At 51.4% G+C, this 12,686-nt stretch overlaps 4 protein-coding genes across 4 annotated transcripts; 1 reads left to right on the forward strand and 3 right to left on the reverse strand.

The window, feature by feature from the left end:
* Positions 1-2,779: 2,779 nt before the first annotated feature.
* On the reverse strand, positions 2,780-4,645 carry PG985_008799 (rna-binding rsd1; the record flags this gene model as incomplete). The annotated part of the gene is made up of 4 exons (XM_066828567.1): positions 2,780-3,038; positions 3,099-3,566; positions 3,621-3,926; positions 3,990-4,645. 4 exons carry the CDS (start codon positions 4,643-4,645, stop codon positions 2,780-2,782), a joined length of 1,689 nt encoding a protein of 562 aa, XP_066683479.1.
* A 794-nt stretch (positions 4,646-5,439) lies between these two features.
* Positions 5,440-6,627, reverse strand: PG985_008800 (uncharacterized protein; the record flags this gene model as incomplete). Its single annotated transcript, XM_066828568.1, has 2 exons — positions 5,440-5,830; positions 5,894-6,627. The coding sequence occupies 2 exons, from the start codon at positions 6,625-6,627 to the stop codon at positions 5,440-5,442; spliced, it is 1,125 nt and encodes a 374-aa protein (XP_066683480.1).
* A 1,635-nt stretch (positions 6,628-8,262) lies between these two features.
* On the reverse strand, positions 8,263-10,584 carry PG985_008801 (uncharacterized protein; the record flags this gene model as incomplete). The annotated part of the gene is made up of 3 exons (XM_066828569.1): positions 8,263-9,474; positions 9,528-10,385; positions 10,459-10,584. The coding sequence occupies 3 exons, from the start codon at positions 10,582-10,584 to the stop codon at positions 8,263-8,265; spliced, it is 2,196 nt and encodes a 731-aa protein (XP_066683481.1).
* A 975-nt stretch (positions 10,585-11,559) lies between these two features.
* PG985_008802 (UDP-n-acetylglucosamine transferase subunit alg14) lies at positions 11,560-12,508 on the forward strand (the record flags this gene model as incomplete). The annotated part of the gene is made up of 2 exons (XM_066828570.1): positions 11,560-11,727; positions 11,780-12,508. 2 exons carry the CDS (start codon positions 11,560-11,562, stop codon positions 12,506-12,508), a joined length of 897 nt encoding a protein of 298 aa, XP_066683482.1.
* Between the last annotated feature and the right edge of the window lie 178 nt (positions 12,509-12,686).

A 12,686-nucleotide genomic window follows, 5' to 3' on the forward strand; every position in this document is an offset into this window, starting at 1 on the left:
ATTGCGCGCGTTCTGGAAAAGACGGAAGTCTTTACTTTGTCACTGTTGTAGCTGAGGGCTGGTGCGAGGAGTGGTGAAGAGACAGAGACAGATCTTAACTTACTTTGTCGTTGCTGCTGTTGCTGCTGTTGTTGTTGTTGTAGTAGCTGAGGGTGCGTGCGTGGAGTGATGAAGAGACAGAGAGAGAGTGTGTGTGTGCGTGTGCGTGCGTGTGAGGGAGGAAGAGAGCAGAAGGAAGAGAGTGAGGGAGAGATAAAAGGAAGAGGGTAGAGAGGGAGGGGAGTGTGTGAAGTAGTGCGGGTGGTGGTGAACGTTGTGGGAGTACGAACCTGGTCTGGGAAAAAGTGGTTGCGTTTTGTGGAAGTTCACGATAAAATATGGCACTGTGGGTGTAGAAAAAGAGATCGGGGTTCGACTAAGCTTGGAGCTTCAGGTGAATATGAAGGGAAGGGCTGGCCACAATAGGCCAGTCGACGAGCCTCATCGACGACAGGAAGAGAGCCGTACTGCGTCACTTCGACTGTCTCGGCGATGACTAGCCACAGTGTAAGGGCGCCGATGTTTAGGCTCAAACCTTGAGGGCATCGCCGACGACAAGGTCACACCCGGACTCAACAGACCTCCATGGGAGGTGTATAGGGGCTGCTGTATAGAGACCGAGACCGACGACCTCCCAACCGACATCTCGACCAAGTCAGCATAAAAGTGACTGATAGGGGGTCGTGATGTGGTGAACTTGAGAGCAGATCCCTATACTCGTAGAGAAAACCGCCCAGTCCAGTCTACAAACAAAAGCACGCCCGCCATCTTTGGCCAGGGGGGCCGGCTATGCTTCAAAAGATTAGCCATTGTCAGACAAGCATTGAGATGAAAGGTTACCAACCATGATGGAGTGTCAACGCTGGAAACCGAGCACGGGGTATCGTGGAAGAAGACACAAGAGACCTCACATCAAGACGGCTCCCACCCAGCCACACATAAGTACATGTACAATATTCCTTTGTCAGGTAATGATGACAACGGTAACAGGAATAATATATAAGAAGCCGCATGCCTCGGTGATTCACATCAGAACAAGAAGGTAGGGCCAACGCCAACGCCAACAACAAAACAAATTCAAGACGAAAGAGAACAGTATCAAGAAATGGCATGATAAAATGTGTTCAAACGCTTTATACGGGCTATAAGAGGGGCAACTCCCATTGTATAGATATGTCAGCCTCTGATTGTGGGTATGTACCACTTCCCTTCCTGTTCCATTAGCTAGCTCTCGGGAGTTGATGTACATCCCAACTCGAGCCTTCCGAGTTGCCATTGAGAAAACATCAATTTAGGATCCATGCAAGTATGTTATAGCATCTCAGGAGGACCAGGTATCGAAGACTGACAGGAGAGCTAGCATCCTCAATTATTTCCACGGGGCCGTGGTACGTCGAGAAGTTTGAACACGTGATACTGCATAGATAATAGCGACCTAGCAAGTGTTGAGAAATCGACTTCAATGTTTCCAAACAGTCGAAACAGCTCTGAAAATCACTCCATGGGTGACCTAATGAAGAAGTATCGCCCACAAAAATTAGAGTCTCGACTAGCCGGTTCTTTGTTATCATGGATAATTATGCGGGCAGTATTCTTTTGAGCACATAGCGCCTGGCCTTGCTAGTGGGCCGAATATTCATGCGCATCCATGAGAGACGGGGGGACCTTCGCCAGAGGCTGCTGTGGTAACATAATTGAGATACTGTGGGAAACAAATGGAGAAGGCCATTTTGCTGGAAAGTCTGGGTTTGTATTATCTCAGGCCAGTAGGCCCCGACAAATCGACTGGTCCTGGGTAGGCACCGCCATGTTGTTGGCGAGAAGGACCGTTCTGGAACGACTTGTTGAATACAGATGTCAAGGTGGTGGTGGCCTTTATCCTTCAAATTGTAGGAGGTGTCGATGGCAATGCAGAGAACAGATGCGGGCTGACTCATACGGAGATGAGAGGATCGGTTCAAGGCTGACTGGTTCGCGAGATGCGACCAGGGCCTGACACCTGTCGTGTTGGCCGTGTGTTTTTGGCTCCAACACGACAAAGCCATCGTATTCTCCCCCATCGTGCGTACTTCGGCACGACAAGGCAAGTGATAAGCCGTCTAGCTAGACTTGCCAATCCACTCGTAGTTTACCAAAACATATATTCGTTGCAGTGGCTCTGCGAAATGAATTAGCCACAATTTACCCAAAGAAGACGGCGCAAGAATTTGAGCCTCTGAACTCCAACGGCCATGATCATCAGCCCTCTGCTGCGGTCGGATTACGGGGTTGGTTCACGAGGATTTGAAGATGAAGTTAAAGATGGAAAGAATTGAGTGCTAAAACTACTACTAATCGATCCCGGATAGCGCCGAACTGTTGAGACTCGATCGTCATGAGCTTGAAATGCAGGCGGTGAACATGGGCTCGAGCCCAGTACCGCGACCAGGGCCGCTAACACGCGTTGGTTTATTATTTCTGCTGTCGAAATCAGTGTGAAGACCCACGGTCTTGTTATCCGTGGGAGATAGGGATGGAACCAGTCGAGCGCCGAACCATGAATACGTGAGCTCAGATCGCTGTCAGCCAAGAAGATGACGCTGAAGATGATATTTCGGATGCTTCTCGTGCAATTGGATGGTGGCTGAGGTGAACCTGAGCGAGGGCACATTTAGTATCAAGTCATGAATTATGTATGTATTATCTAACTTACCATCGAAGGATCCTAGAGGAAGTGTTGTCAGGCCACAGTATTAGTATTTCAGATAGCCTTGGTGCGTGAAAACAAACTGCTGTAGACGGCATCCACAACAGGTGCGGCGCTGATCATGCGTCCGCCAAAGTACCGGCCGTTCAAACCCTTGATTGCGTTCTCGCCGCCTTGGACCTTGTCGAACTTCAGGTAAATGTCGCCCTGGGAGTTGGGGTCTAACGAAATATGGACAACATTTCCATATTTGTCTGTGGCTTCCTGTCGAACGTCATCCTCAAGTTCCTTGACCCAAGCTTCACCTTCTTCCCTAGAGACAGTGTTAGTGAATGTATGGCTAAGGACCAGCATGGGACAGAACATGACTTACTCAGTAGGGTCAAACATGTTGTGCAGAACAACACAACGGCTCGCCATATTGACGTTGACGGGTAGAGGCTTGGTCTCCGTTTTGGGCTTCAGAATCTGTCTCTCATCGCGACCACCGTTAGGAGCTTCATCGGTTCTGGCAAGCTTACGCATTAAGGCGTCACGGCTGTAGTTATTGAAGTTAACGCCACCAACATCGGTGTCGTCCAGAGCGCTGGCACCAGTGGCCTTGTCATTGTCTCGAGCTCCAGCTCGGTCGAAGCCGGCCGCTTGGGAACCTCGGCCACCAGCACCGGAGAATGCGGAACCCTGGAATGGTTGGTTCTGACCCTGGAATCTCTGCAGAAGATTGGCAGTTGACTCGGGGGTAAACTTATCGTTTCCAAGACCGACACGGATCGGGCGGCCGGCAAGGTCAAACCCATTCATTTTCTCAAGCGCCTCTCGTGCTTGGTCTGCTTCGCGGAACCTGTGTCGTAGTTAGCAACTGAGGCAATGTTATGAAAGACCAGAGATGACTTACTGTACAAATCCATACCCACGACTGCGTCCGTTATCGTCCTTCTGAAGCTGGACGAACTCGAGCTCGCCGAAAGGCTCGAACACGTTCTGCAAGTCTTGTTCTGTGATGCTGAAGTGAATGTTGCCGACATACAACCGGTGGAAGGGGATCGAGTTGGTGTTGCCAGAGCTGTCAGTGGTGCGTACTTGGCGGTTCTTCTCGGCTTCGGTGAGTTGGACAATGACCGGGATACCTAGCAGTTTCTGACCTGTGAGTTGAAGAGCAGCAGTGACGGAATCTTCGGCTTTGAATTCAACGTAACCGACTCTGCGTGGCAATGTTAGCAATGGTGTCTCAAGTCAAGGGAAACATGGAACAAGTTATGCATACCCCTTGGATCTGCCGCTAATGCGATCCTTGACGATCTGAGCCTCGTTGACTGGGCCGACTTTCTCGAAGAATTCCTTGAGCTCTCTCGTACGGAGACGGGCAGCTAGCTGCTGGACGAAGACGGTCCTGCGGTCACGCTCATCCTCAGTTAGCTGGGGCGTGCCATCTCGCTTGGGAGTACGTCCGCTACGGTTCCGGTCGTCATCCCTGCCGCCTCGGTGGTAGCTGTCGCGGTCGCGGCGGTGGTCGTCTCTGGGGCGGTAATGGCGGTAAGGAGAGCGGGAGCGAGAGCGATCGCGGCCGCCTCCTCGACCACCACGATAGAAGTCGCCGTCTCCTCTGTGACGTCGTGAGTGTCGGCCATCATCACGGCTCCGGCTTCTACGCCTACTCTTGTGGCTACCTGTATCGCTACGCGGCGTAGCTTCTCTGTCTTTGTCGTCGCGGTCTCGGCGGCTGCGTTCGCCGCTGCGGTCACGCCTCTTGCGATCGTGGTCGCGGTCTCTGCTGCTTCCTCTGCCACTGCCGCGCTCTCGGTCGCGACGATCGCTGTGCTGGGATCTAGGTCTCTCATCGGCTTCAGTCATCGTGGTATCCTTGTCATCATTCTTGGTGGCGGTCGCATCAAGCAACGCCTCAACATCGAGAGTGGCCATCTTCGAGTGGTGTCTATCTCACTGAACAATTTGATGCAAGATAATTCAGGGTCGCGACTTCCTCCAGATAAAAGTTGTAGTGGGACCTCAATTCGCGACGGCTCAAACAGGATGGTTGTCAGGGGAGGCGAGCGTTTACGAGAGTAGGTGGATGAAATGCAAAGTGGTAGCTAGTGAGCAATAGACGGATCGAACAACTTATGGGTGATGGATGCCTGGGGTATCTCCTGTGAATCTGGTAGCAGGCGGAGATGGTTGATTAAACTGCGGCTGGAAAAGAACCTTCAGCAATCAGACAGGCGGAAAGGCTGAGGTTGAAAGTGGGTGGTCCCTCACACGAAGATCCTTCGGTGGAGCCGATTGTTAAGCACGGTTGTTCCTCGGCTCAATTTGGTACGGTTCGATGCAATCCAGAAACGCATGGGCTGGATTAGTCATCTGGGCGAGGCAATTCAATGGAGATGGCACTTTCATACAACAGAGGCCACCTGTATCGAAGACTCTGACACCGAGTGACGAGCCAGACTAAGCCAATGATAGTACACATGTTGAACAAGTTGTTTTCATGGAGTGTGCCATTAATAAATTATTACTCAGTGGTGCAAAGATGTGCATCACTGCGATGGCCTTTATGTGGTTCGCGAAGTGAAGTGAGACAGCCCCCCAACGCCACCAACGCACTGCCCTTAGGGGCCTATGTCTTATTAATCCATCCTGAAGCCCTGAAAAGCCCAATATGTACAGGTGAAATATCTCATACTCATCAGCTTCGTCTCATCGGCAATTTGCTCGTTCTACGTGGTCTTGACCGACATCGGAATCTCGGTTCCGAAGACCTTGTCCCAGATGCGGCTGCTCACGCCGAAGCCGTTCTCGTAGTCCAAGAAGTGGTGGGCAAGATGGTGCTTCTTCAGCTGCTTGTAATAGGCAGGTAGGTTCTGGTGGTGCAAGAAGTAGTGGGTGCAGTCGTAGCAGATGTAACCAAAGATGCCACCGCAGAACACCGCAGTCGCCACGTGCCAGTTCCAGTAGAAAACGGTGTGGGCCAGCTTGTAGAATGGTGTGGCCAGCGCCGCGAAGAGAGTCGGCGGCATGACCAGGCGATATTTGTCCATAGGCAAGTAGTGGTGCACTCCGTGAAGAAGGAAATGCAGCGTTAAGCCAGCTCGGTTATCAGGAAGGTAACTACAGATTGTTCGTTAGCAGCCAATTCGATCAAACGACACATTGGGTAACAGGGCAACTTACTGGTCCAGATGGAAGAGGAAACGATGAAGGATATACTCGACGAGGGTCCAGAGGAAGAGCCCAAGGCACCAGTACGCGGCAACAGAATCCCAACCGCTGAGACCCTCTCTCGAGATGTAGGTACCATAGAGGACGGGGGGAAGCCAGACCGTAGGCACAACCCACCACGGAGTCAAACTGATAGGTTCCAGGAAGTTGCCAAACAAGGGGGCACTCGCGCCGCCCTTGTAATGTCTCGGGCGGTGGACTTGTTCCAGGTAGAACTCCTTGCTGAAGTTTCCGTACCAGACCTGCATCAGCAGAGGCTTGTTCAGGTCGAGGAACTTGTGCGTCTTGTAGTCGGCGTTCAGGTCGGTGTCCTTGCTCAAATCCTCCTCGCAGCTCATGCCTGTGCGCGGGTGCACGTACGGCGAGACCTTCTCGTTGATCTGCTTGTCGCCGGCATTTTGGGTCTCGGAGCTAGTTGCAAGCTTTTCTTTGACCAGGAAGCCAACGAGCGATTCTTCAAGGACCTCGTATGCGGAGTCGGAGTGCACGTGGGAGTCCTCGTCCTTCAGGATATCGCCGACATCCTTGGCAGCATATTCGAGGATATACTCGGGACCGCCGGGATGGGACTCGAGGAAGTCGGTCAGATCGTAGACATTGCGCCCGACGGTGACATAGAGGGACTCGGACGTGTTGTGCGAGTCGACTTCGGCCTGGGTGAACGTGGGAAGCGTACGTGCAGGCATCGTCGCGAGTGGCGGACGAGGGTTTCAGCTGCAGCTCGGAAAGGGGGCGGTAAATGCAGCGTCAATGAAGACACCGAGGTTTTCGGGTTGCTCGGGATGGCTGTTTTCAGATAGAAACAGCTTAAGGAAAGTTGTTGTAGTATCGTTCCTTAGAAGAATAATGAATGCTGTACCAGGTAGTGCGAAAAGAGCGAGCGCATAAATGGCAGACGGTGAAAGCAGAAGTGCAACAGTCTGAAGAAATTCAACAAGAGTAGCAAGCCTAGGATAATAAATAATAATACAAGTAACCACTAATAAACGACCTAGTACAAGATTTTAGGGGTTCATTTACTAGAAGAGATTGAGTACAAGCAATGGAATGATCGCCCGAGAGTGGCGCTACTTTTTCTATATGGGCAAATGGGACGGCAATGCACCAAGTTCAGACCCCGATCAGAATCCGTGGCAAAAGGCGGATCGGTAAGCGATTTAGCGATATAGCGGATCAACGAATTGACGAGTCGACGAGTTGACGAGCGCGATATATAGGTAGCACTGGATGTTTCAATTGCACAGCCCTGAGCTTTATTTCAATACTAGGTACAGTAGCCTTACTTGCTTCTAAGCTATAGTAGTTCCCGGCGAATACCGCCCACGTCGTAGATTTGCGACCTTGCAAGTCTACTCGCCGCAGGTATCCTCTTTCCATGCTGCGAGCCACCTCCGACCTTCTGGGCAAACCCCGGTTTGTTTCTGTCACTCTCTGCCCGCAAAATCCTCCCAGCTGGGTTGACCGATGGAAGCCTGGCGCACATGCTTATTGCCTAGTTGTACGGGGTAGAAACAAACAACCATACGGAATGAGATTAGCAGTCTTGTCGGTGGCAGCATCGGTGGTCTGACAGTCGCGCGACCCTCTGCGCTATCGATCAGGTTCACGATAGTTATCCGGGCGCGATCTACACGCAAAGACCACAACCGGCAACCGCTTACGCCATCTCACTAGATCTGACCCTTTGAGACACGTAAATACAGCCAAGTTGGGCTGTTATGCACGTGCATAAAAAACCGTCTCGAGTTTTATCTACTCGTCATCGAAAAGCATACTATCCACGTCGGTTTCCGTTTGCTCTCCGGGTCTGGTATATCCAAGACGGATGTACTGTGTCCGCACTGTACGTGAGCAGATGATTTGGGTTGATCTAGGGAGTATTGGACGAGGTACTCCGTACTGTTTGACACTTTACCAAAGCGACGCGAAGTGCGAATGCGAGGTGTGCCGAAGTGCTGCTAGTTAGTCAACGTTGATTCTTCGTTCTTGGATGTCTCCCTGCACAGTACATAGCAGTGAAGAACAACTGTTCTATCGATTCGCAATGTTTGGTGGATTCTATTGCCTGCCTACAACTATGGCATGTGAATTTGTCAAATTTGCCTCCTGATGCGCCGGGTATTGAGCCAACCACCTCCCCCCCAGAAACTCCACTTGAGTCCATTCCCAACTCCATGCCATGCAAAATTTCGATGCTGTTCCTGGCAGAGCTGTACGGAGAGCCAATACAGTATATCCCAAGGGCATTAGCCGTGAAGCCCAGAAAGTCTACCATTTTCCTGTACCTGTAGTCACCATAGCAAAGCAGTACCCCAAAATACCTAACAAAAGACATGCCAAACGTGATGTATGATTGTCAGCCCAATCAAAGTGCTGCCATAGGCGCCATGCATGACAGTCGAGCTGCTATCCATCCATAGCCTCCATAACAAGACAAGTGCTGCCATAACCTGCAACGCTGCAAGATTCACGCAAGAAAAGCGCAGAAGGGCTTGGGTTTTGCCCTGTTGGATCTGTGACTCTGCAAGGTCGATAGCCAGCCGCACCGACATGGTAAGATTGATGATGATGGCTCCAAGAGCCAGGGTAGGGGCGTACTCCTCTTGTGATTGTAGGGCTGTTATCCAAGCCCATAAAGCAACAAACAGTCCAATTAGTTCCGCCATGCGCATCCTGGTATTGTTGAGTGTGCCATTGCTATGAGACACCTGGTTGGGTGTTCCGAAGACACCTGTCCTGTATCTGGGTGCACCGGTTCTACGGCTCTCTGGTTCGGGACTCAGACTGAACGACCCCATCAACCTAGATAGACCCTCCGTAGCTTCGTCCTTTGCTTGAGGAGCATGAAAACTCGACTCCCTGAACACCATATTGTTTTGTGCCAAGTCCCGGGCCGGGCTTCCGATCTCAACAGGACCTCTGCGCGTGGTCGAGAAAAAGTTTTCCGGAACGTCTTTAGGGGAATCTCGGATGATTGGTTTCATTGGGGGGTTGCGTACACGCTGCGCAGGAGTAGTCGGTGCCGGGGGGATTTTATACCAAAACGGACCTGGCTTGTCCTCTATTGGTGCATCGCTAAACCGTGGGTTGGGATTCTTGACCTTGAAAGGATTATGTGTGCTAAATGCTCGATGCTGCGATCCAGAAGGTGCCCAGTCCATCTCATCGCCGTACTGAGCTACTGGAGGCTCAGGCTGACTATGCGCGGCTTCATCGGAGAGTCTTAGAGAACCGAGACCAGAAACAGCCGGGGCCCGACGAGGGTGTAGTTCAAACGACCCTCGCAGCGGCTGTCGTGCCTGGCCTACGCTTGCCGAATGACGAAGAGGTGAACTCAAGGCAGTGTGTTCTTGGCGGGCCTTATTAGGTCTGGAAGGGGTTTCCAGAATCTCGTCCAGGACACTTCCCAAGTCATCACGCCTGCTCGGTGGTGGAGCTTTCGGCTCATCTGCCGGAACTAAATTGACCGGCTTGTTTGCCCCGAATAGGGGCGTAGTGTCGTAACGAATGGCTTTTCCAGACAATGTATACACCTACTACCTGTCAGTCCACCAATATGAAGAAGATAGATCAACGTCGTACTTACATAAGACATCAAAATCCCTATCACGAGATGCGCTCCTAGTTGCGCCCCTGCCGAGATTCCTTTCGAGTCATTGTACTGTGATACAAAGAGGCAGGTGAGCCGCACGAAGAGAATAACGAATTGGTATGTGTACCATTGGCCAACGCCTAGGATATGTGAAGTGAACCCTCGGATAGTCTGCTTGAACCTTGGGTTCCATGCAAAGGAGGCAAGGCCTAGGCTGATAGACCATCTTATGTACCGGTCGGCGCTAGGCGAGAACATCAAGGCATAGTGACATGTAATTCGTAGAGGGGCAAGGAGCCAGTGAGTTGAAGCAGCAATATCGTCATCTTCGACAAATAGTGAGCAAAGCACAGAAGCATGCCAGCAGAATTCCAGGGCGAAGGCAATATTCCAGGCCAAATTCCCGGCGGAATCCAGCACATCCAGTGCGCCGCGCTTCTTGACCTCGCGCCGCCTGGCCCTCGTCCGATCCATCACGCGTCTAAGGTGATCGGTCTTCGCAGTGTAGCTGGCTTTATTGAGCTGCTGTTGCACCTTGGGCTCGCACGTGGCGCATACCTGAGGGTATCTTTGCTCGAGATCGGCCCGCCATTTTCGGAAGGCTCGTACTCTGTCGTTGTACTCGGGGTCGTTCTGGTCATCGGGGAGCTCGAACTGGCGTAGGGCTTCGGTGTAGATGTGCTGGTTCTTCAAGCAGGTCGCGCAGAAGATGGAGTCCATAGCTGAGCCGTCTGGGGACGAGGCGGACGGTGGCACTGAGCTTCTCGAGTTGAACGATACGGCATATTGGGGCGCTACAGCCGGAGGAGCGTCCAGGGAGGTTGAGGTCGGCGGATCTGTGATGTCTCCATTCTAGAGTACCGCGGGATCTTGGTTAGCAATCGGATGTCTGATTGACGGGACATTGCTGTCGCGTTCTACGTACCTCATCTAACCAATTGGTCGCTTCGCAATGGGAGCATAGAAACGATTGACGGCCATCGAAGCGCAGGTTGGTTCTCCTCCCGCAATAGAAGCAGCTCAGGAGCTTCCTTGACCGGAGCGTTGGCATGATGTGAAGCTCCAATCAAGGTGACTGACCGAATCAGTGGTGGGATCAGTCATCAGATGTTGCTTCTCAAATGTTAATGTTCCAATTTCTCTCTTGCATGTGCAATTGCGCAAATTTGTCAAAAGAAAGCAGCACTTAAAGCTGGCTGCAAGCCACAGTTGCGCCTGGGGGCAAGTCTAGGATCTTGGATGCTTCGAGGCCTAACTACCTGATGAGGCAGGAGGGAAGCGATGTGATCAATGCTCAGCTGCCTGGGTTTACGTGATGAGATGGCAAGACGTCACAAAGACCACCAGGCGAAACTAGACCCAAGCCAGACCAGAAGGAATAGGTATCCTAGTTACTTACACACACCAACACGTCAAAATACCTAACATTGAAGGTACGACACGACAGCAGGATGGAGCCTCAGTAAACAACCAAAAGTCAACATTGATGGAATTGGTTCGAAGCTGCATACGCTCGAAGGCTAGTGCACATAAATTTATCAATGCTCGGGGCAGCCACCACGGGGTATGATGCCGATGTTTCACCGGCTGTTGGCGGCTAACATCCGCCGCGCTAATGCGAACCGCAGTTCCCCTGTGAGAACAAACAGGCCAAGTCTTACAGATAGAAAGCCTGCTACATATTCCTGTTCAATGGGTAGCCACCACAACAGGCCTTATAGAAAATTTCGAATTCGAACACTAATATCGGTTCGCGAGTCTGAGTAGTGTTTCAGGTTGTTTATTTCCTGTGATAATCAGGGATAAGTGGAATAATCGTTGTGAGTGCGTATGTGTTAGTGAGCAAAGCACGGTTTATTCCACTGAACTCATCATGGTCTCCCATGCAGTGCCATCAGCTTCTGCTGTCAACGGTCAGGTCGGGCAGGAAGGAAACGGACTTCGCCTGAGACATGACAACCAAACATCACAGCCGCAAGGAAATACTGACAATACCAGGAGTTCAACCACCACAAGGATCATCAATATGCATCTCTCACTATCAAATTCCGTTTACCATGCAATGCTTCACAGTATAGCTATTGCAGCACTGTTCGTCGCCTTCGCGTGCACCTCCAACGGGGGCTTTTCTTTCCTCATGAAAGCATGCACTCTTGTTCTGCTGTTTCTTGTTACGATCCTCGACCTCTTCACGGTATGGTGCCTATGACTCCTGTGCTCCCGCCTCTTGCTGATTGCCGAAAAAGCTTCGACACAAGTATCTGGTTGCTTGCGGCAAGCAACCTCCTGGAACTGACTGTCATATCGACAATGGTTTCCGCCTCTACTTCGCTGGATCGGGAGGGCACACTGGAGAGCTTCTCCAGATGCTCACCCACAGCCCGCCAACAGACAACATCCACCGAATTTGGGTCGTCTGCCATGGCGACGAGACATCACGCAAGAGGATTATTGACTGGGAAGACAAGAGGAAGTCGGGCAAATCCTTGGTTAGTGGCTATGAAATTGCCACAATTCGACGGGCTCGCGAAGTGCATCAGCCCTGGACCACTGTTCCCATCAGCGCAATTCTATGCGCATACGATATTTACAAGGTCCTAACCAAAGGATACCCATACCGGGGAACTCAAGGCAACAGCAAGGAGACACTAAGCAGCAATGTTGCTGAAAACGATTACCCCCAAGTCATTGTTACCAATGGCCCCGGCACTGGTCTCATCATCGCAGGTGTGGCATGGCTTATGAAGATGTTCTGGCGACTTCCCGCCAGGTCTTGCAAGGTTATCTTCATCGAGAGTATTGCTCGCGTTAAGACCCTGAGTCTAACTGGCAAACTCTTCTACTACACAGGCATCGCCACTACCATGATCGTCCAACACAAAGCGGTTGGCAAGAAGTACGGTCTCGATGTGGTAGATATGCTCACTGCTCGAGAGCTTGGCAATCCTGGCGACGACCTGTTCCCAGGGTTTTAGATATTAAGCGAGACTTTAGTGGTATTTGAATTCATAAGAGCGGCTACCCCTGAGCTTCTGTTATTAGACTCCAGCGATCACATGTTATAGTTCTTGATAAGTGCGGCGTCGGCCCCGAACGAAATCAATAGGCATTGGTAGCAGGCTAGTTCGTTGAAGAAACCAATAGACAATGGTT

This window comes from Apiospora marii (assembly GCF_038362585.1).
Source record: "Apiospora marii strain CBS 49790 chromosome Unknown utg000005l_segment0_segment0, whole genome shotgun sequence".
NCBI classification, from domain to species: Eukaryota; Fungi; Ascomycota; class Sordariomycetes; order Amphisphaeriales; family Apiosporaceae; genus Apiospora; species Apiospora marii.